This window comes from Salmo salar, chromosome 02, assembly GCF_965601325.2.
Source record: "Salmo salar chromosome 02, fSalSal1, whole genome shotgun sequence".
NCBI lineage: Eukaryota > Metazoa > Chordata > Actinopteri > Salmoniformes > Salmonidae > Salmo > Salmo salar.
The window spans coordinates 84,311,602-84,336,115 of record NC_138292.1 but is presented as its reverse complement, the minus strand read 5'-3'; the positions used below and the strand labels follow the sequence as shown (position 1 = coordinate 84,336,115).

Sequence of the window (24,514 nt, the reverse complement as noted above, 5' to 3'; positions counted from 1 at the left end):
GATGAAATAAGTTATGAACTTCACAGGGTGGTGAAAGTGCACGTGATGAGCTTGATGCTCCTTTCCAATACATTTTGATGTCTTATTCTGGTGACATGATGATCGATGCTTGTCTGCCATTTGACAAATAAAATATTTATCTTATCCATAATAATCTCATCATGTAGGTAGCCTACCAGCACAGTATATGTGAGCTGCTGGCTACAGTACACGTGCCATGTTCACATTTTATATAAAACGCAACAGCTTTTAAAAACCATCAGTAGAGTTGAAAATGTGATGGAAACCCATTTAACTTGTATTTTTCATTCAGTTCATGGGAATTTAAAAACAAAAGTATTTTTTTGTGCACTACGTTATCATGCAAAGCATTTTATCCGCAATAAGTCTGTTTGATGGAAACATTTCTGGTGGGAAAATGCGTATATTGTTTAATGCAGATTTTAGAATATTCACAGAAAAATCTGTCGCAAGTTGCACGGAAATGTAGCTACTAAGGTGGATATTGATCCAAAATTCCCCCAGGAAAGTGGAACGAGGAACTCTTCTTTGAGACAATGATAAACAGCAATCCGTGGGAGAGTTGTGATGGATATTATAAAATAAGGATCTGCTGGAGTCCAAGTAAAACCAAGATTCTTTATTTCTGAGCTCAGAGAGAATAACAGAGTTACACAGCGCAGTGTAGACAGTCTGAATTCCTGAAGCATTGGGTGATGAGCACATATCTTTAGTTTCCTGTTCCTGGGAGGGACTTTATTCATACAAGGACACAGGTGCAAATTGGCTTGCAACACAGGATGATACTCCCAAGAACAGGAGATTATAATTGGACAGTTTCACAAGGTTAGTCACATAATCAGTTATGTGGACACATACGATTAACATTTTCCATTACCGTCTGAATATTTTCATGTCATTAAATCATCAGTGGGCCAACAATGCAAATGTAAACAATGGAACAAATGCATCACATCCAAATATCACTTGATTATCTGTAGTGCTGGAGGAATGACACTCAGATAAACACACCCACAGTCAGAGTTTAAAAAAGGACCCTTTAAACACATGGAATCTGATCTACTTTATATTCAAACTGACGTACCATATATTCAATTCATGTTTTATAATAAAAACATACAAATATTTGTTTGAGTATACTTTGTACCATTTAATTTCATATGGTATAAACAAGTAAACACATTCTCAGTCAACAATATAAGACAATGGGAGCACTGTGTATGTTCTCTGATAAAATTTTAAGTCAATTTGATGTAAAATATCAATTTACACACTAGGAGAAGTAATTAAGTCAATGTGATGTGAAATATCAATATACACACTAGAAGTCATTATTCTCTGCTGTGTGGATTCTCACATGATGATTAAGTGACCGTGATGAGTAATATGTCTTCCCACAGTCTGACCATTTGTAAGACTTCTCCCCTGTGTGCAGTCTCATGTGTTTTTTTCAGGCTTCATAATTTGGTAAAATTCTTTGCACAGTGGGAGCAGACTTCTCCCCTGTGTGTATTCGCTGATGAGTTTTCAGGCTTCCTGACTGGCTAAAACTCTTTCCACACTGGGAGCAGTGGTAAGGCTTCTCCCCTGTGTGGGTTCTCACATGAACTTTAAGTGACTGTGATGAGTAATAGGTCTTCCCACAGTCTGAGCATTGGTAAGGCTTCACCCCTGTGTGCAGTCTCATGTGTTCTTTCAGATGTCCTAAATGGACAAAACTCTTTGCACACTGGGAGCAGTGGTAAGGTTTCTCCCCTGTGTGTATTCGCTGATGAGTTTTCAGGCTTCCTGACTGGCTAAAACTCTTTCCACACTGGGAGCAGTGGTAAAGCTTCTCCCCTGTGTGTATTCGCTCATGAACTTTCAGGTTCCCTAACTGGCTAAAACTACTTCCACATTGGCAACAGTGGTAAGGCTTCTCCCCTGTGTGTATTCGCTCATGGGCTTTCAGGTATCCTAACTGTCTAAAACTCTTTGCACACTGGGAGCAGTGGTAAGGCTTCTCCCCTGTGTGGGTTCTAACATGGACTTTAAGTGACCATGATGAGAAATATGTCTTTCCACAGTCTGAGCATTTGTAAGGCTTCTCCCCTGTGTGTATTCGCTCATGAGATTTCAGGTTCCCTAACTGGCTAAAACTACTTCCGCATTGGCAACAGTGGTAAGGCTTCTCCCCTGTGTGTATTCGCTCATGAGCTTTCAGGCTTCTTAACTGGTTAAAATTATGTCCACACTGGGTGCAATGGTGTGGCTTCTCTCCAGTGTGCGTCCTCCTATGTCTTTTCAGGCTTCCTAACTTGGTAAAACGCTTTCCAATCTGGGAGCAGAGGTGCCGTCTTGCTGGTTTGGATGTCTCTGGTTCCTCCGAATTAGGTTTTTCTCCTGCCAAAGACAGTGTTTATTTAAAGAGAGACCAGAATGAAACCTCCACATGATAAAACTGCCTTGCTATGAGGTTTAATCCAAATCAGAGCCCTCAAACTGAGACCAGTTTTCAAACATTTAATCATTTAAAACAAATTAGGTTGTAGAGCTTCCTGGTAATTACTGATATGTTTACTTACTTATTAATTCTGTTTTAGAAGTCAGAATACAAACAACTAGACCGTTCTAGGACCCTCAAGACACAGACATTGATGGATTCCCATCGAGCAGGTGGTTCTAAATATTTAACCTTCATAGTTGTAAGATACATAATTAGACTTTTTCCATATGCACAAACGCTTATTTCTCTCTAATTTTGTGCACAAATTTGTTAACATCCTTTTGCCAAGATAATCCATCCACCTGACAGGTGTGGCATATCATGAAGTTAATTAAACAGCATGATCATTACACAGGTCCACGCTGGGGACAATAAACGGCCACTCTAATATGTGCAGTTTTGTCACACAACACAATGCCACAGATGTCTCAAATTTTGAGGGAGTGTGCAATTGGCATGCAGGAATATCCACTGGAGCTGTTACCAGAGAATTGAATCTTAATTTCTCTACCATAAGCCACCTCAAACTTTGTTTTTAGAGAATTTGGCAGTACATCCAACCGGCCTCACAACCGCAGACTACTTATAACCATGCCAACCAGGACCTCCACATTGTCTTAGACCAGCCACCCGGACAACTTCATTGGCTGGGCCTGGCTCCCCAGTGGGTGGGACTAGCTCCCCAGCAGGTAGATGGCTGCGCCCCTGCCCAGTAATGTGAAGTCCATAGATTAGGGCCTAATGAATTTATTTACATTGACTGATTTCCTTATATGAACTGAAAATCAGTTAATTGAAATTGTTGCAGGATGCTCTCGATGGTGCAGCTGTATAACTTTTTGATGATCTGGGGACCCATGCCAAATCTTTTCAGCCTCCTGTGGGGGAATAGGTTTTTGTTGTGCCCTCTACACAACTGTCTTGGTGTGCTTGGACCATGTTTGTTGGTGATGTCGAAACCAAGGAACTTGAAGCTCTCAACCTGCTCCACTATAGCCACGTCGATGAGAATGGGGGCGTGCTCGGTCATCTTTTTCTTGTAGTCCACAATCATCTCCTTTGTTTTAATCACGTTGAGGGAGAGGTTGTTGTTCTGGCACCACACGGCCAGGTCTCTGACCTCCTCCCTATAGGCTGTCTCATCGTTGTCAGTGATCAGGCCTACCACTGTTGTGTCATCGGCAAACTGATGATGGTGTTGAATTCATGCCTGGCCGTGCAGTCATGAGTGAACAGTGAGTACAGGAGGGGACTGAGTACGCAGCTCTAATGGGCCCCAGTGTTGAGGATCAGCGAAGTGGTGTAGTTTCCTACCTTCACCACCTGGGGGAGACCCGTCAGGAAGTCCAGGACCGAGCTGCACAAGATGGGGTTCAAACCCAGGACCTTGAGCTTAATGATGAGTTGAGGGTACTATGGTGGTGAATGCTGAGCTATAGTCAAAGAACAGCATTCTTACATAGGTATTCCTCTTGTCCAGATGGGATAGGGCAGTGTGCAGTGAGATGGCATCGTCTGTGGATCTATTGGGATGGTAAGCAAATTTAAGTGGGTCTAGGGTGTCAGGAAGAGGTGATACGATCCTTGACTAGTCTCTCAAAGCACTTCATGATGAAAGAAGTGAGTGCTACAGGACGATAGTCATTTACTTCAGTTACCTTTGCTTTCTTGGGTATGGGAACAATGGTGGACATCTTGAAGCATGTGGGGACAGCAGACTGGGATAGGGAGAGATTGAATATGTCCGTAACAGGTGTGCCTTGTTAAAAAAGTTAATTTGTGGAATTTCTTATCTTATTTATGCGTTTAAGCCAATAAGTTGTGATGTGACAAGGTAGGGGGGAAGATAACCCTATTTGGTAAAAGACCAAGCCCATATTATGGCAAGAGCAGCTCAAATAAGTAAAGGGAAAAAAACAGTCCATCATTACTTTAAGATATGAAAATCAGTCAATACTGAAACTTTCAAGAACTTTCAAAGTTTCTTCAAGTGCAGTCACACAAAACTTCAAGCGCTATGATGAAACTGGCTCTGACGAGGACCGCAACAGGAAAGGAAGACCCAGAGTTACCTCTGCTGCAGAGGATAAGTTCATAAGAGTTAAGTGCACTTCAGATTGCAACCCAAATGAATTCTTCAGAGTTCAAGTAACAGACACATCTCAACATCAACTGCTCAGAGGAAACATCGTGAATCAGGCCTACATGGTGCTGCAAAAAAAAACACTACTAAGAATAAGAGACTTGCTTGGGGCAAGAAACACGAGCAATGGACATTAGACCGGCGGACATTTGTCCTTTGGTCTGATGAGTCCAAATTTGAGATGTTTGGTTCCAACCGTCGTGTCTTTGTGAGACGCAGAGTAGAGGGGTTCCCACCGTTAAGCATGGAGGAGGTGTGATGGTGTGCGGGTGCTTTGCTGGTGACAATGTCTGTGATTTATTTAGAATTCAAGGCACACTTAACCAGCATGGCTACCACAGCATTCTGCAGCGATATGCTATCCCATCTGATTTGCGCTTAGTGGGACTGTCATCTGTTTTTCAATGGAGGACAATGACCAAACACACCTCCAGGCTGTGTAAGGGCTATTTGACCAAGAAGGAGAGTTATGGAGTGCTGCATCATATGACCTGGCCTCCACAATCACCCAACCCTCAACCTAATTGAGATGGTTTGGGATGAGTTGGACCGCAGAGTGAAGGAAAAGCAGCCAACAAGTGCTCAGCATATGTGGGACCTCCTTCAAGACTGTTGGAAAAGCATTCCAGGTGAAGCTGGTTGAGAGAATGCCAAGAGTGTGCAAAGCTGTATTTGTATTAGTCAGGGACAGCCCTATTGGGAACAGATACCAGTGGACAGATCTATTTAATTTGTTCAAATTCAATTACAGCACTTACTTTGATGTGTCAAATCTGATTCTTTCTTCTCTTCTCCTCCTCTCACAGTTCCACTCAGCTCCGTTGTTTTCCTGCAGTCCACCAGCAGCACAGACAACCTCTTCATACCCAGCAGTAAGGCGCTACCAGGAGAGGCACGACCCGGGGACTCCGGGAGGGTGAAAGGGCTAGCGATATCCTGTTAACCATAAAGAGGGGACATAGAGACATACCATTATGGATGCTGATGTCGCTGTTGTCATGAAGTGCTTTACAGAAACCCAGCCCAGACCCCAATAGAGCAAGCTGTAGGCTAGACCAGACCAAGCTGTACCATCTGGTGTTCTGATCTGGAGAGAATCTTCTCTGACTCGTCAGCATCAGGATGTTGTTGAGGCTCCCCAGAGGATCCACGATAGTCATGTCTCTCTCCTGTGTGAATGAGAACATCAAACAGATAGTGATTATTATTAAAATCATAGGGTCTTACAAGAGGCATTAATATCTCTAAACAGGGCCTAAAATGCAAATGTTAAAGGGTTGTTCCATGAAATGGGTGCATTTTGTATCCCTTTGATATTTTAAGTAGAAATTATGCTCCAATAGTCAATTTTAAAAGCCTGTTGTATTAGATGAGGCACTTTAATGTAGACCACATGGAGAATTCAATAAATCTAATTTAAAAGACCCCAAAATATATGTACCAATGGCAGATTGAACCTTTAACAATTCCTACAGTACTGAACAACATATTCAAGTGTAGAACTTCATTAGAATGCCCCTTTAAAACCACACATTAGTTCAACAACGGCATAGTTTGTGCCCCTGTTTAAGACAGTACTCACTGGTGTTAATCTGATATTCTGTCTCCTCCTCTTTCACTCCCAAAACGTCTTCCTTCTTCACCTTTATTGAGATAGCATCCTCTTCCTCTCTAAACGGTTCTTTCTCTTCTTTCCCTATAACAACCTCTTCCTCCTTTTTCATTCTGAAAGGTTCTTTCTCTTCTTTCACTGTAATATCCTCCTCTTCTTCTTTCACGACAATGTTCAGCGCCAGAGCTTCTTTCTCCAAACAGCAAACCTCATCTTCTTTAGCAGGGTAGGAGTAGTTTAGTGAACTCATGGTCAGTGAACTCATGGTCAGTGATGCTAGATAGTTAGCATTAGCGACTAACCTAGGCTCAGCATCAATCTTTAACAAGTTTGCAAATTGGACAAGCAAATTAGGTTCAAGTTCACCAGTTGATACGTCAACAGAAATACGTTTTAAACACTGAGATCAGCTAATTAACATCGTCTAAAACCTCAATCTTTCAGTTTTATGTTGGCTAGCAAGCTACCGAGGTGGTTGTAAGAGTAGCCGCGTTGTTGTTCCTGAAGAAGCGTCCCGTCCAGTCCATTATACGTCACGCAAGAAGCATCACCTGAAAGACGCACATCGCCATCTGTTGACTGGAGTGGGTAACGCAGATTGGAAACAATAGTTACTACACTTTTTGTATTGGAAAGAACGTCATAATAATTTAACAATTAGTAAATATTTTTTCTCTTTCGTCTTACAAATAATACATTTGCTGACGACACAACAGGGGTAGGCCTGATCACCGACAACGATGAGATGGCCTACAGGGAGGAGGTCAGAGAACTGGCAGTGTGGTGCCAGGACAACAACCTCTCCCTCAATGTGAGCAAGACAAAGGAGCTGATCGTGGACTACAGGAAAAGGCGGGTCCGAACAGGCCCCCATTAACATCGACGGGGCTGTAGTGGAGCGGGTCGAGAGTTTCAAGTTCCTTGGTGTCCACATCACCAACGAACTATCATGGTCCAAACATACCAAGACAGTCTTGAAAAGGGCACGACAAAACCTTTTCCCCCTCAGGAGACTGAAAAGATTTGGCATGGGTCCCCAGATCCTCAAAAGGTTCTACAGCTGCACCATCAAGAGCATCCTGACCGGTTGCATCACCGCCTGGCATGGCAACAGCTTGGCATCTGACCGTAAGGCGCTACAGAGGGTAGTGCAAACAGCCCAGTACATCACTGGGGCTAAGCTTCCTGCCATCCAGGTGTCAGAGGAAAGCCCATAAAATTGTCAGACTCCAGTCACCCAAGTTATAGACAGTTTTCTCTGCTACCGCGCAGCAAGCGGTACCGGAGCGCCAAGTCTAGGACCAAAAGATTCCTCAACAGCTTCTACCCCCAAGCTATAAGACTGCTGAGCAATTAATACAATCGCAACCGGACTATTTACTATTTACATTTACTTTTGTACACTGCTGCTACTCAATGTTTATTATCTATGCGTAATCCCTTCACCCCTTACTACATGTACAAATTACCTCAACTAACCTGTACTCCCGCACATTGACTCGGTACCAGTACCACCTGTATATAACCTCGTTATTGTTATTCTTATTGTGTTATTTCTATTTATTTATTTTTTGCTTTAGTCTGTTTGGTAGATTTGTTTTCTTAACTCTTCTTGACCTGCACTGTTGGTTGGGAGCTTGTAAGTAAGCATTTCACGGTAAGGTCTACACTTGTTGTATTCAGGCGCATGTGATAAATAAAGTAAAAATTTGATTTGATTTAATACTTTCCTGTACACAGACGTACAAGCTTAATATGAATATGTAGATGATGAATAAATACTTATATGAATAGGTAGTGTGTTAATACACATTTTCTGTGTTAATTTTGTAAATCTTTCACAGTCGTTTTTATCTAGACGTGACCATACTATTCCCTTAAAGCCACGCTCTATAAGATACAAATCAAAGTTTCCTCCAGCATCTTCACAAGGTCCTTTGCTGTTGTTCTGGGATTGATTTGCACTTTTCGCACCAAAGTACGTTCATCTCTAGGAGACAGAACCCATCTCCCGTCTCCTTCCTGAGCGGTATGACGGCTGCGTGGTCCCATGTTGTTTATACTTGCGTACTATTGTTTGTACAGACGAACGTGGTACCTTCAGGCGTTTGGAAATTGCTCCCAAGGATGAACCAGACTTGTGGAGGTCTACAATTTTTTTTCAAAGGTCTTGGCTGATTTCTTTTGATTTTCCTATGATGTCAAGCAAAGAGGCACTGAGTTTGAAGGTAGGCCTTGAAATACATCCACAAGCAAGTCACAATGGGCGGCCTAAACGACACGAGGCAATTTACCGCCATCTAGTGTACATGCACTGCTGGACTAGTTTCATAGTATGGAATCACTTCTGAGTTTCTTGATTATGGCTAAACTTCCACTGGATCAAAGCTTCAGCCAAGTAGGATACATGATAGTGGAAACACATGGAGTCTGGTTTGATATAGTCATGGTAGGATACATGATAGTGGCAACACATGGAGTAGGGTTGGATATAGTCATGGTAGGATACATGATAGTGGCAACACATGGAGCTGGGTTGGATACAGTCCTGGTAGGACACAGACAATCTTCTATTTTGACTGCAATTGTGTTGGTCATTGTTACTAAGTGCAGCATTTATTCCAGTTCAAAATATATTGTCATCAGATTGTGTTGCTTTTTTTTATTGTGTTGCATTTTTATTTTTGTTGTTGAGGGATGCCCTTTTTTTAGTTTGAGCACACCCCAACCCGAGTATTCAGTTTTTCCACCTCTGGTCTCTTGGCCAGCCCACCCTTATGGGAGGGCAGCTCCCACTGAGCCCAGTCAATAGCAGTTCCTGCCCATCTTCCCTCTGGAGCTAGGATAGCAGAGTCCCTGCCCATCTTCCCTCTGGAGCTAGGACAGCAGAGTCCCTGCCCATCTTCCCCCTGGAGCTAGGACAGCAGAGTCCCTGTCCATCTTCCCCTTGGAGCTAGGATAGCAGAGTCCCTGCCCATCTTCCCCCTGGAGCTAGGACAGCAGAGTCCCTGCCCATCTTCCCCCTGGAGCTAGGACAGCAGAGTCCCTGTCCATCTTCCCCCTGGAGCTAGGACAGCAGAGTCCCTGTCCATCTTCCCCCTGGAGCTAGGACAGCAGAGTCCCTGTCCATCTTCCCCCTGGAGCTAGGACAGCAGAGTCCCTGCCCATCTTCCCCCTGGAGCTAGGACAGCAGAGTCCCTGCCCATCTTCCCCCTGGAGCTAGGACAGCAGAGTCCCTGTCCATCTTCCCCCTGGAGCTAGGACAGCAGAGTCCCTGTCCATCTTCCCCCTGGAGCTAGGACAGCAGAGTCCCTGCCCATCTTCCCCCTGGAGCTAGGACAGCAGAGTCCCTGTCCATCTTCCCCCTGGAGCTAGGATAAATGGCAATAAAATAAACTTTTCGCTCAACTGCGTTACCCACTCCAGTCAATAGATGGCGATATGCGACTTGCAGGCAAAGCTGCTGGTGTGACGTATAATCTAGTAGACGGGACGCTTCTTCAACAACACAGCTAGTCAAGCCTCTTCGGTAGCTTGCTAGCCAACATAGCCAAAACATTAAAGCTCTTTATACACTTTATGTGTATATTAGCCTCTGTGTTTTAAGCAAACTTATGTTGTATAGCTAGTTGCCGCATTTCATTTCACGTTGTTAGTAGTCAGCTAGCTGGCTTGCTAAATTAGCTCAGCACTAATGCTAGCTAGCTATCTAACACCTATCTAACATCCCGACCATGAACTCACTAAGCTACACCTCCCCTGCTAAAGAAGAGGACGTCTGCTGGACGGAGAAAGAAACTCTCATGGAAGAGGTCACAGTGAAAGAGGAAGAGAAAGAAGTTACAGTGAAAAAAGAGGAACAAGCTTTCAGAGTGAAAGAAGAGGAAGAAGCTTTCAGAGTGAAAGAAGAAGAGTTTGGATTGAAGGAGGAGGGGGAGATTACTGTCACATTGGAGGAGGAGACTGGAGATCTGATTAACACCCGTGAGTATTGTCTTAAACACAGAGGCACAACCTCTGCTGTTGTTGAATCAGTGTGGTTTTTAAGGTGCATTCTACTGAAGTTCTACACTTGGATATGTTGGTCTGTACTGTAGGAATCGTTAAATCTACAAAGAATGGGGGCCACAAACAGCACGTTAGTAATGGATCAAATGCCTCCCATATCTCTTCATGTAGTGCTTTGTTCAGTTTAAATACTCAACATCCCATAGACTCAGTAAGTCCCAAATAAAATGTATATTTTCTTCTGGTTTAATATATCTTGAAATTGATTTGCCATTTGGGTCACATCCAATTGATAAAACTGAAGGTTTTACGAATTTTAAGTACAGCAGCTTTGTTTACAAATTGTAGGTCAGATTTCTCAAGGTAATTATGACGCAAAGGCCTATTGATAGTTTCTCTCGCGTACGTTCTATCCTTCTGATCCATCCACGACTACAGCAACACATCAACAATACATAGGCCTATATCTAACTACATCCCCCTCATTGCAAACGAGACTCATTATAAATGAGAGTTGAGCGATACAAAAAAAGCTGAGAAATCTTTTCATCTTCAGTGGGGTTTATCGGCAGTTGGCATCCAACGTTATGATGCATTACCGCCACCAACTGTACTGGAGTGTGGGCCAAAGACAGGGAGAAACTAAATCCTACCTGCCAGCCACATTGCTCTTAAAAAAGATAACAAAATATGTGAGACTATATCTAATGACGTTCACCTCAATATACTATTTAAACTCATTTCCTGTATCCCTTTCTCCCTCACACTAGATCTCATCCTCTCTCTTTCCCTCTGATACTGCCCACAGTGTAGCAATACATGCTCCATGGTCTCCGTTTCCTGTCAATAATCACACTTTCCTGTTGGGTGCTTTCCTATCACTGTCCATATCAGGCGTTTTGCCTCTGCCTTGCTCATTGAAACGACAACATCAACATCCCTCACTACCAAGTGCTTGTTTAGCCAGTACATCAACTGCCTCGTTCCCCTCCACCCCCACATGGGCTGGGACCCAAGTAACTCGTATCTGTATACTCATCTGTCTAATCCTGTAATGGGTTTGTAATACCTCATAAAGCAGGTCTTGTCTGCTACGTGAGCTAAAGGACTGGAGACTCATCAACACTGTACATGAATCAGAGAAAATAACTACTCTGTCGAGCTTGACTTCCTCCACCCACTGCAAGGCCAACAGTATGGCCATCAGCTCCGCCGTATATAGCGCCAGGTGATCGTTTCCTGACTGCCACCCCACATTCCTGCACTACAAATGCTGACCCAGTACGTCCTGTCCTTGGATCTTTTGAACCATCTGTGTAAATGGTCACAATCCTGATGCACAGTATCCAGACGTCACTTAAACAAATCAGATGGATCAACACCCTCCCTATCTTTCCCTAGTCTCTCCAACACTTCTAGATCTACTACTGGAGGTGGGAGTAGCCATGGTGGACTAAACTCCCTTCTATACAGTTCCATCTCCTTCGCCTGGGTATTACCCACCCACTCAAAGCTCAGGTTCTGTCTTCGCTCGTGTTCCCAGCATGCCTGTAAAATCCCTTTCGTAGGATGAGACACCCCATGTCCCTGTAGGTTGACCCAATAATTAATTGCCAGCTGCAGTCTCCTAATCTGCACTGGCATATCCCCATCTCCACCTGTATTAGCTGAGAAATGCGTGTCATAACGGTTAATAATATTGGCTCCTGGCTGTCAGTCCGTCTGTGTGACAACTCAATGAAGCCTAGAGGGGGTGAAATTCTATCCAGGCGGTGCTCGTGAAGGCAGCTTAAACCGAATAAATCTTTGGTGTGTTCAGTCAGCTTGAACGTTTATGTTGTGGTACGGTTTATACTGAACGACACGTTTTTCCCAAAATGTGCTCTATGTTCTTGAACAGATTTTGAAATACGTTTGTTCTGTTTGGTGGGGGTGCCGGGGTATGGCTTGAAGTAATGAGTGACGTATTTAATGGGCAGCGGTGCCTACAACTTAACCCCTCACAGTTTTTCAACTGGTCGTTCAGTACAACACCATTTCCATTCAATTAAACGTTCTATTACGTGATGTATTGAACGCATCCCCGTTCTATTTCTTAAGCGATGCTGTCGTTGTTGACCAATCACAGTAGAAAATGTAGCCTGCGTGGTGATATGTCAGCAGGTACAGTTGAAGTCGGAAGTTTACATACACTTAGGTTGGAGTTATTAAAACTTGTTTTTCTACTACTCCACACATTTTTTCTTAACAAACTATAGTTTTGGCAAGACGGTTAGGACATCTACTTTGTGCATGACACAAGTAATTTTTCCAACAATTGTTTACAGACAGATTATTTCACTTATAATTCACTGGATCACAATTCCAGTGGCTCAGAAGTTTACATACACTAAGTTGACTGTGCCTTTTAAAGACAAGACTCTCGTTAATCTAACCACACTGTCCGATTTCAAAAAGGCTTTACAACGAAAGCAAAACATTAGATTATGTCAGCAGAGTACCCAGCCAGAAATAATCAGACACACATTTTTCAAGCTAGCATATAATGTCACAAAAACCAAAACCACAGCTAAATGCAGCACTAACCTTTGATGATCTTCATCAGATGACACTCCTAGGACATTATGTTATACAATACATGCATGTTTTGTTCAATCAAGTTCATATTTATATCAAAAACCAGCTTTTTACATTAGCATGTGACTAGCATTCCCACCGAACACTTCCGGTGAATTTACTAAATTACTCACGATAAACGTTCACAAAAAACATAACAATTATTTTAAGAATTATAGATACAGAACTCCTTTATGCAATCGCGGTGTCTGATTTTAAAATAGCTTTTCGGTGAAAGCACATTTTGCAATATTCTGAGTAGATAGCCCGGCCATCACAGGCTAGCTATTTTGACACCCACCAAGTTTGGTACTCACCAAACTCAGATTTACTATAAGAAAAATTGGATTACCTTTGCTGTTCTTCGTCAGAATGCACTCCCAGGACTTCTACTTCAATAACAAATATTGGTTTGGTTCCAAATAATCCATAGTTATATCCAAGTAGCGGCGTTTTGTTCGTGCGTTCAAGACACTATCCGAAGGGTAAAGAAGGGTGACGCGCCCGGCACGTTTCGTGACAAAAAATGTCAAAATATTCCATTACCGTACTTCAAAGCATGTCAAACTCTGTTTAAAATCAATTGTTAAGCGATTTTTCTCGTAAAAAAGCGATAATATTCCGACCGGGAGTCGTTGTTTTCGTTCAAAGACAGAGAAAGTAAAATGGACTCTTCACGTGCACGCGCGCACCCGTCTCATTGTTCTCAGATCGACCACTTACCAAATGCGCTACTGTTTTACAGCCAGAGACTGGAGAGTCATCATTCAACGTTCTGGCGCCTTCTGAGAGCCTATGGGAGCCTTAGAAAATGTCACGTTACAGCAGAGATCCTTTGTTTTGGATAGAGATGACAAAGAAGGCCAAGAAATGGTCAGAGAGGGCGCTTCCTGTTTGGAATCTTCTCAGGTTTTGGCCTGCCATATGAGTTTTGTTATACTCACAGACACCATTCAAACAGTTCTAGAAACTTTAGGGTGTTTTCTATCCAAATCAAACAATTATATGCATATTCTAGTTACTGGGCAGGAGTAGTAACCAGATTAAATCAGGTACGTTTTTTATCCGGCCGTGCAAATACTGCCCCCTATCCCCAACAGGTTAAACAGCTTGGAAAATTCCAGAAAATGATGTCATGGCTTTAGAAGCTTTTGATAGGCTAATTGACATCATTTGAGTCAATTGGAGGTGTACCTGTGGATGTATTTCAAGACCTACCTTCAAACTCAGTGACTCTTTGCTTGACATAATGGGAAAATCAAAAGAAATCTGCCAAGACCTCAGAAAAAAATTGAAGACCTCCACAAGTCTGGTTCATGCTTGGGAGCAATTTCCAAATGCCTGAAGGTACCACGTTCATCTGTACAAACAATAGTACGCAAGAATAAACACCATGGGACCACGCAGCCATCATACCGTTCAGGAAGGAGATGGGTTCTTTCTTGTAGAGATTAACGTACTTTGGTGCGAAAAGTGCAAATCAATCCCAGAACAACAGCAAAGGACCTTGTGAAGATGCTAGAGGAAACCGGTACAAAAGTATCTATATCCACAGTAAAACGAGTCCTATATCGACATAACCTGAAAGGCCACTCAGCAAGGAAGAAGCCACTGCTCCAAAACCTCTATAAAAAAGCCAGACCACAGTTTGCAACTGCACATGGGGACAAAGATTGTACTTTTTGGAGAAATGTCCTCTGGTCTGATGAAACAAAAATGCAACTGTTTGGCACAATGGCCACCGTTATGTTTGGAGGAAAAAGGGGGAAGCTTGCAAGCTGAAGAACACCATCCCAACCGTGAAGCACGGGGGTGGCAGCATCATGTTGTGGGGGTGCTTTTCTGCAGGAGGGACTGGTGCACTTCACAAAATAGATGGCATCATGAGGAAGAAGAATTATGTGGATATATTGAAGCAACATCTCAAGACATCAGTCAGGAAGTTAAAGCTTGGTCACAAGTGGGTCTTCCAAATGGACAATAACCCCAAGCATACTTCCAAAGTTGTGGCAAAATGGCTTAAGGGCAACAAAGTCATGGTATTGGAGTGGCCATTACAAAGTCCTGACCTCAATCCTATAGAAAATGTGTGGGCTGAACTGAAAAAGTGTGCGTGAGCAAGGAGGCCTACAAACCTGACTCAGTTACAACAGCTCTGTCAGGAGGAATGGGCCAAAATTCACCCAACTTATTGTGGGAAGCTTGTGGAAGGCTGCCTGAAACGTTTGACCCAAGTTAAACAATTTAAAGGCAATGCTACCAAATACTAACTGAGTGTGTGTAAACTTCTGACCCACTGGGAATGTGATGAAAGAAATAAAAGCTGAAATAAATCATTCTTTCTACTATTATTCTGACATTTCACATTCTTAAAATAAAGTGGTGATCCTAAGACAGGGAATTTTTCCTAGGATTAAATGTCAGGAATTGTGAAAAACTGAGTTTGAATGTATTTGGCTAAGGTGTATGTAAACTTCTGACTTCAACTGTATGTTTGACAGCAGGGCCAGTTAACTTGCCCACTCTAGCTATCAGTTTACAGAGTCACGTTTAACAATAAATAAATACAAATTTAGTTGCGGTGGTTGTTGCCTTGCATGTGAATGGTGTGAAGGCACTACCCTCTTTGATTAGAGGGACAACTGGTGTACTCGGTGGGAAACTACAATATTCCGGTAGGTGAAAAGCTCTTTCATTTTTGAGTTATGGGTCGATTCCAGTGTTATGGACATTACCGTTGCATGTGTAGCATATGGAATGTCATGTACAAAACTTACAGGGGTGATCCACTATATTGAGGAAATGTGGATAGCCAAGTTAGTATCGCCCTTGTGTGGGTGCTGGCAAACACGGTAGATTGGCTGGTAATACCTAGCACTATCGAGTAGGCCTGGAATCCTACACAAAGTCGCAGAGTATTTGCAGAATTTTGGGCAACCAATCACAGTGCTTAATGGATAGCAACTGTCGTCAAGTCCGACACCTCAGACAAGTTTCAAATGCATGAAAGCCAATGAGAACTATGGCAAAACTTCTCGAAATGTATGTTAGCTAGATGAATTAGCTATATTATGAATACAACTATAGTCTGCTGTTCACCACAACATACCAGAGTTTTCTGATTAACAAGCGGTAGTCCGTGTTTAATTTGATAGTGTATTAAAAACACATTTGGAGATCATTGTGAGGGGTTTTCTCCAGTAGTTTGAATGGGGAATGGGGCCTCCCAGGAACATGTTGTCCAAGGTTGCAACAGTAATCAAGGGGTTCAGTGCTTAGCGAAGGGTAGATAGTTTGTAAGACTTTGACAACTTTGTATTTATAGGCCTGGTCAACTTTGTTCTGAATTTATCGGCAGTCACTGTCAGATAAACTTCTTGATTCTATGTTTAGCGGAATGGATTTCTTGGCAAATTGCGAGAAGACAGTATTTCTGCTCATAGATTATGAACGTATAAACTACACATTGACACATTCAGCCCAAAGCAGGAAGTTTAAAAAAATACTTACTCGTCGCCAAAGTACCGGAGCATGTCTTTAAGATGCTTTTGGGAATGCTGGCCCTGGACTACTCTCAGATTTTTTTATAAACACACTTCTCATCTTTCCATCTAAAAAACACTACTGCCATGTATGAGAAATACATTTTCCATGATAATGGGGTCCTGTTATGTCTGGTGAAAACCAATCACTGCATTCCACAGCAAGAACCTCATAGCAACGGTCAAGCTTGGCGGTGGAGACCGTGAGCACGTAGCCTCGTTGTCCTCTGGGGCTCTCCTCTGCAGCATATAGCTCGTCCTGTAGGACGGTGTTGGTGTCTGCCACGTGACTGGAATTATTTTGGTAATCCATGATTGTTAGAAACCCCTGCCACATACGCCTCGTGTCCGACCCTCTGAATAACTCCTCAAAAAGTCTTCAACATCTCAAATGGCGAGACTGACTACTATCACATGGACAGACTTCGTTAGTGTGTTTGTGTCAGACTGACTACTACCACATGGTCAGACTGACTACAACCACATTGTCAAACTGACTACTACCACATGGTCAAACTGACTACTACCACATGGTCAAACTGACTACTACCACATGGACAGACTTCATTAGTGTGTTTGTGTCAGACTGACTACTACCACATGGACAGACTGACAACTACCACATGGACAGACTGACTACTACCACATGGACAGACTGACTACTACCACATGGACAGACTTCATTAGTGTGTTTGTATCAGACTGACTACTACCACATGGTCAGACTGACTACTACCACATGGACAGACTTCATTAGTGTGTTTGTATCAGACTGACTACTATCACATGGACAGACTGACTACTATCACATGGACAGACTGACTACTATCACATGGACAGACTGACTACTACCACATGGACAGACTGACTACTACCACATGGACAGACTTCATTAGTGTGTTTGTATCATACTGACTACTACCACATGGTCAGACTGACTACTACCACATGGACAGACTTCATTAGTGTGTTTGTATCAGACTGACTACTATCACATGGACAGACTGACTACTACCACATGGTCAGACTGACTACTACCACATGGACAGACTGACTACTACCTCATGGACAGACTGACTACTACCTCATGGACAGACTGACTACTACCTCATGGACAGACTGACTACTACCTCATGGACAGACTGACTACTACCACATGGACAGACTGACTACCACCACATGGACAGACTGACTAGTACTACATGGACAGACTGACTAGTACCACATGGACAGACTTCATTAGTGTGTTTGTATCAGACTGACTACTACCACATGGACAGACTGACTAGTACCACATGGACAGACTGACTAGTACCACATGGACAGACTGACTACCACCACATGGACAGACTGACTAGTACTACATGGACAGACTGACTAGTACCACATGGACAGACTTCATTAGTGTGTTTGTATCAGACTGACTACTACCACATGGACAGACTGACTAGTACCACATGGACAGACTGACTAGTACCACATGGACAGACTGACTACTACCACATGGACAGACTGACTACTACCACATGGACAGACTGACTACTACCACATGGTCAGACTGACTACTACCACATGGTCAGACTGACTAGTACCACATGGACAGACTGACTACAACCACATGGACAGACTGACTAGTACCACATGGACAGACTGACTAGTACCACATGGACAGACTGACTAGTACCACATGGACAGACTGACTAGTACCACATGGTCAGACTGACTAGTACCACATGGTCAGACTGACTAGTACCACATGGTCAGACTGACTAGTACCACATGGTCAGACTGACTAGTACCACATGGTCAGACTGACTAGTACCACATGGTCAGACTGACTAGTACCACATGGACAGACTGACTAGTACCACATGGACAGACTGACTAGTACCACATGGACAGACTGACTGACTAGTACCACATGGACAGACTGACTGACTAGTACCACATGGACAGACAGACTGACTAGTACCACATGGACAGACTGACTAGTACCACATGTTCAGACTGACTAGTACCACATGTTCAGACTGACTAGTACCACATGGACAGACTGACTACTACCACATGGACAGACTGACTAGTACCACATGGACAGACTGACTAGTACCACATGGACAGACTGACTAGTACCACATGAACAGACTGACTAGTACCACATGGACAGACTGACTACTACCACATGGACAGACTGACTACTACCACATGGACAGACTGACTACTACCACATGGACAGACTGACTAGTACCACATGGACAGACTTCATTAGTGTGTTTGTATCAGACTGACTACTATCACATCGACAGACTGACTACTACCACATGGTCAGACTGACTCCTACCACATGGACAGACTGACTACTACCTCCTGGACAGACTGACTACTACCTCCTGGACAGACTGACTACTACCTCATGGACAGACTGACTAGTACCACATGGACAGACTGACTAGTACCACATGGACAGACTTCATTAGTGTGTTTGTATCAGACTGACTACTACCACATGGACAGACTGACTACTACCTCATGGACAGACTGACTAGTACCACATGGACAGACTGACTAGTACCACATGGACAGACTGACTAGTACCACATGGACAGACTTCATTAGTGTGTTTGTATCAGACTGACTACTACCACATGGACAGACTGACTACTACCACATGGACAGACTGACTACTACCACATGGACAGACTGACTACTACCTCATGGACAGACTGACTACTACCTCATGGACAGACTGACTACTACCACATGGACAGACTGACTACTACCTCATGGACAGACTGACTACTACCACATGGACAGACTGACTACTACCACATGGACAGACTGACTACTACCTCATGGACAGACTGACTACTACCTCATGGACAGACTGACTAGTACCACATGGACAGACTGACTAGTACCACATGGACAGACTGACTAGTACCACATGGACAGACTGACTAGGTCAGACTGACTACTACCACATGGACAGACTCACTACTACCTCATGGACAGACTGACTAGTACCACATGGACAGACTGACTAGTACCACATGGACAGACTGACTACTACCTCATGGACAGACTGACTACTACCACATGGACAGACTGTCTAGTACCACATGGACAGACTGTCTAGTACCACATGGACAGACTTCATTAGTGTGTCTTTGTATCAGACTGACTACTATCACATGGACAGACTGACTACTACCACATGGACAGACTGACTACTACCACATGGACAGACTGACTAGTACCACATGGACAGACTTCATTAGTGTGTTTGTATCAGACTGACTACTATCACATCGACAGACTGACTACTACCACATGGTCAGACTGACTCCTACCACATGGACAGACTGACTACTACCTCCTGGACTGACTGACTACTACCTCATGGACAGACTGACTACTACCTCATGGACAGACTGACTACTACCACATGGACAGACTGACTAGTACCACATGGACAGACTGACTAGTACCACATGGACAGACTTCATTAGTGTGTCTTTGTATCAGACTGACTACTATCACATGGACAGACTGACTACTACCACATGGACAGACTGACTACTACCACATGGACAGACTGACTAGTACCACATGGACAGACTTCATTAGTGTGTTTGTATCAGACTGACTACTATCACATCGACAGACTGACTACTACCACATGGTCAGACTGACTCCTACCACATGGACAGACTGACTACTACCTCCTGGACTGACTGACTACTACCTCATGGACAGACTGACTACTACCTCATGGACAGACTGACTACTACCACATGGACAGACTGACTAGTACCACATGGACAGACTGACTAGTACCACATGGACAGACTTCATTAGTGTGTTTGTATCAGACTGACTACTACCACATGGACAGACTGACTACTACCACATGGACAGACTGACTACTACCACATGGACAGACTGACTACTACCTCATGGACAGACTGACTACTACCTCATGGACAGACTGATTACTACCTCATGGACAGACTGACTACTACCTCATGGACAGACTGACTACTACCACATGGACAGACTGACTACTACCTCATGGACAGACTGACTACTACCTCATGGACAGACTGACTACTACCACATGGACAAACTGACTACTACCACATGGACAGACTGACTACTACCTCATGGACAGACTGACTACTACCTCATGGACAGGCTGACTACTACCTCATGGACAGACTGACTAGTACCACATGGACAGACTGACTAGTACCACATGGACAGACTGACTACTACCACATGGACAGACTGACTACTACCACATGGACAGACTGACTAGTACCACATGGACAGACTTCATTAGTGTGTTTGTATCAGACTGACTACTATCACATGGACAGACTGACTAGTACCACATGGACAGACTGACTACTACCTCATGGACAGGCTGACTACTACCACATGGACAGACTGACTACTACCACATGGACAGACTGACTACTACCACATGGACAGACTGACTACTACCACATGGACAGACTGACTACTACCACATGGACAGACTGACTACTACCTCATGGACAGACTGACTACTACCTCATGGACAGACATACTACTACCACATGGACAGACTGACTACCACCACATGGACAGACTGACTAGTACTACATGGACAGACTGACTAGTACCACATGGACAGACTTCATTAGTGTGTTTGTATCAGACTGACTACTACCACATGGACAGACTGACTACTACCACATGGACAGACTGACTAGTACCACATGGACAGACTGACTAGTACCACATGGACAGACTGACTACTACCACATGGACAGACTGACTACTACCACATGGACAGACTGACTACTACCACATGGACAGACTGACTAGTACCACATGGACAGACTGACCAGTACCACATGGACAGACTGACTAGTACCACATGGACAGACTGACTAGTACCACATGGACAGACTGACTAGTACCACATTGACAGACTGACTACTACCACATGGACAGACTGACTAGTACCACATGGACAGACTGACTAGTACCACATGGTCAGACTGACTAGTACCACATGGTCAGACTGACTAGTACCACATGGTCAGACTGACTAGTACCACATGGTCAGACTGACTAGTACCACATGGTCAGACTGACTAGTACCACATGGTCAGACTGACTAGTACCACATGGTCAGACTGACTAGTACCACATGGTCAGACTTCATTAGTGTGTTTGCATCAGACTGACTACTACCACATGGTCAGACTGACTACTACCACATGGACAGACTTCATTAGTGTGTTTGTATCAGACTGACTACTATCACATGGACAGACTGACTACTACCACATGGTCAGACTGACTACTACCACATGGTCAGACTGACTACTACCACATGGACAGACTGACTACTACCTCATGGACAGACTGACTACTACCTCATGGACAGACTGACTACTACCTCATGGACAGACTGACTACTACCTCATGGACAGACTGACTACTACCTCATGGACAGACTGACTACTACCACATGGACAGACTGACTACTACCACATGGACAGACTGACTACCACCACATGGACAGACTGACTAGTACCACATGGACAGACTGACTAGTACTACATGGACAGACTGACTAGTACCACATGGACAGACTTCATTAGTGTGTTTGTATCAGACTGACTACTACCACATGGACAGACTGACTACTACCACATGGACAGACTGACTAGTACCACATGGACAGACTGACTAGTACCACATGGACAGACTGACTACATCCACATGGACAGACTGACTAGTACCACATGGACAGACTGACTAGTACCACATGGTCAGACTGACTAGTACCACATGGTCAGACTGACTAGTACCACATGGTCAGACTGACTAGTACCACATGGTCAGACTGACTAGTACCACATGGTCAGACTGACTAGTACCACATGGTCAGACTGACTAGTACCACATGGACAGACTGACTAGTACCACATGGACAGACTGACTAGTACCACATGGACAGACTGACTAGTACCACATGGACAGACTGACTAGTACCACATGTTCAGACTGACTACTACCACATGTTCAGACTGACTACTACCACATGTTCAGACTGACTACTACCACATGTTCAGACTGAGTACTACCACATGGACAGACTGAGTACTACCACATGGACAGACTGACTAGTACCACATGGACAGACTGACTAGTACCACATGGACAGACTGACTAGTACCACATGGACAGACTGACTAGTACCACATGGACAGACTGACTAGTACCACATGGACAGACTGACTACTACCACATGGACAGACTGACTACTACCACATGGTCAGACTGACTACTACCTCATGGACAGACTGACTACTACCTCATGGACAGACTGACTACTACCACATGGACAGACTGACTACTACCACATGGACAGACTGACTACTACCTCATGGACAGACTGACTACTACCTCATGGACAGACTGACTAGTACCACATGGACAGACTGACTAGTACCACATGGACAGACTGACTAGTACCACATGGACAGACTTCATTAGTGTGTTTGTATCAGACTGACTACTATCACATGGACAGACTGACTACTACCACATGGTCAGACTGACTACTACCACATGGTCAGACTGACTACTACCACATGGACAGACTGACTACTACCTCATGGACAGACTGACTACTACCTCATGGACAGACTGACTACTACCTCATGGACAGACTGACTACTACCACATGGACAGACTGACTAGTACCACATGGACAGACTGACTAGTACCACATGGACAGACTGACTAGTACCACATGGTCAGACTGACTAGTACCACATGGTCAGACTGACTAGTACCACATGGTCAGACTGGCTAGTACCACATGGAAAGACTGGCTAGTACCACATGGACAGACTGACTAGTACCACATGGCCAGACTGACTAGTACCACATGGACAGACTTCATTAGTGTGTTTGTATCAGACTGACTACTATCACATGGACAGACTGACTACTATCACATGGACAGACTGACTATTACCTCATGGACAGACTGACTACTACCACATGGACAGACTGACTACTACCACATGGACAGACTGACTAGTACCACATGGACAGACTGACTAGTACCACATGGACAGACTGACTACTACCACATGGACAGACTGACTAGTACCACATGGACAGACTGACTAGTACCACATGGACAGACTTCATTAGTGTGTTTGTATCAGACTGACTACTACCACATGGACAGACTGACTGGTACCACATGGACAGACTGACTGGTACCACATGGACAGACCGACTAGTACCACATGGACAGACTGACTAGTACCACATGGACAGACTTCATTAGTGTGTTTGTATCAGACTGACTACTACCACATGGACAGACTGACTACTACCACATGGACAGACTGACTACTACCACATGGACAGACTGACTACTACCTCATGGACAGACTGACTACTACCTCATGGACAGACTGATTACTACCTCATGGACAGACTGACTACTACCTCATGGACAGACTGACTACTACCACATGGACAGACTGACTACTACCTCATGGACAGACTGACTACTACCTCATGGACAGACTGACTACTACCACATGGACAAACTGACTACTACCACATGGACAGACTGACTACTACCTCATGGACAGACTGACTACTACCTCATGGACAGGCTGACTACTACCTCATGGACAGACTGACTAGTACCACATGGACAGACTGACTAGTACCACATGGACAGACTGACTAGTACCACATGGACAGACTGACTAGTACCACATGGACAGACTGACTACTACCACATGGACAGACTGACTAGTACCACATGGACAGACTTCATTAGTGTGTTTGTATCAGACTGACTACTATCACATGGACAGACTGACTACTACCACATGGACAGACTGACTACTACCTCATGGACAGACTGACTACTACCACATGGACAGACTGACTACTACCACATGGACAGACTGACTACTACCACATGGACAGACTGACTACTACCACATGGACAGACTGACTACTACCACATGGACAGACTGACTACTACCACATGG

At 44.0% G+C, this 24,514-nt stretch overlaps 1 protein-coding gene and 1 pseudogene across 2 annotated transcripts in view; one reads left to right on the top strand and one right to left on the bottom strand.

Moving 5' to 3' along the window:
- Nucleotides 1-625: 625 nt before the first annotated feature.
- LOC123736065 (uncharacterized) lies at nt 626-6,961 on the bottom strand. The gene is made up of 4 exons (XM_045713135.2): nt 6,232-6,961; nt 5,721-5,818; nt 5,408-5,585; nt 626-2,403 (listed from the first exon to the last, which is right to left on the bottom strand). Exons 1-4 carry the CDS (start codon nt 6,524-6,526, stop codon nt 1,472-1,474), a joined length of 1,503 nt encoding a protein of 500 aa, XP_045569091.1. The 5' UTR covers nt 6,527-6,961; the 3' UTR covers nt 626-1,471.
- Nucleotides 6,962-9,755: 2,794 nt separating this feature from the next.
- LOC145862647 (uncharacterized) overlaps nt 9,756-24,514 on the top strand; it is a 60,837-nt pseudogene continuing 46,078 nt past the window's right edge. Inside the window, exon 1 of the transcript XR_014382219.1 lies at nt 9,756-10,245. The product of XR_014382219.1 is annotated as an uncharacterized LOC145862647 (transcript). The remainder of the gene's footprint in view (nt 10,246-24,514) is intronic.

Coding starts and splice junctions, on each gene's coding strand:
- LOC123736065 (XM_045713135.2), bottom strand. CDS start 6,526: ATGAGTTCACTGACCATGAGTTCACTAAACTACTCCTACCCTGCTAAA. Junction 5,819..6,231: donor AGAATATCAGATTAACACCA/GTGAGTACTGTC, acceptor TCATTCACACAG/GAGAGAGACATGACTATCGT. Junction 2,404..5,407: donor ATCAGATTTGACACATCAAA/GTAAGTGCTGTA, acceptor TGTCTTTGGCAG/GAGAAAAACCTAATTCGGAG.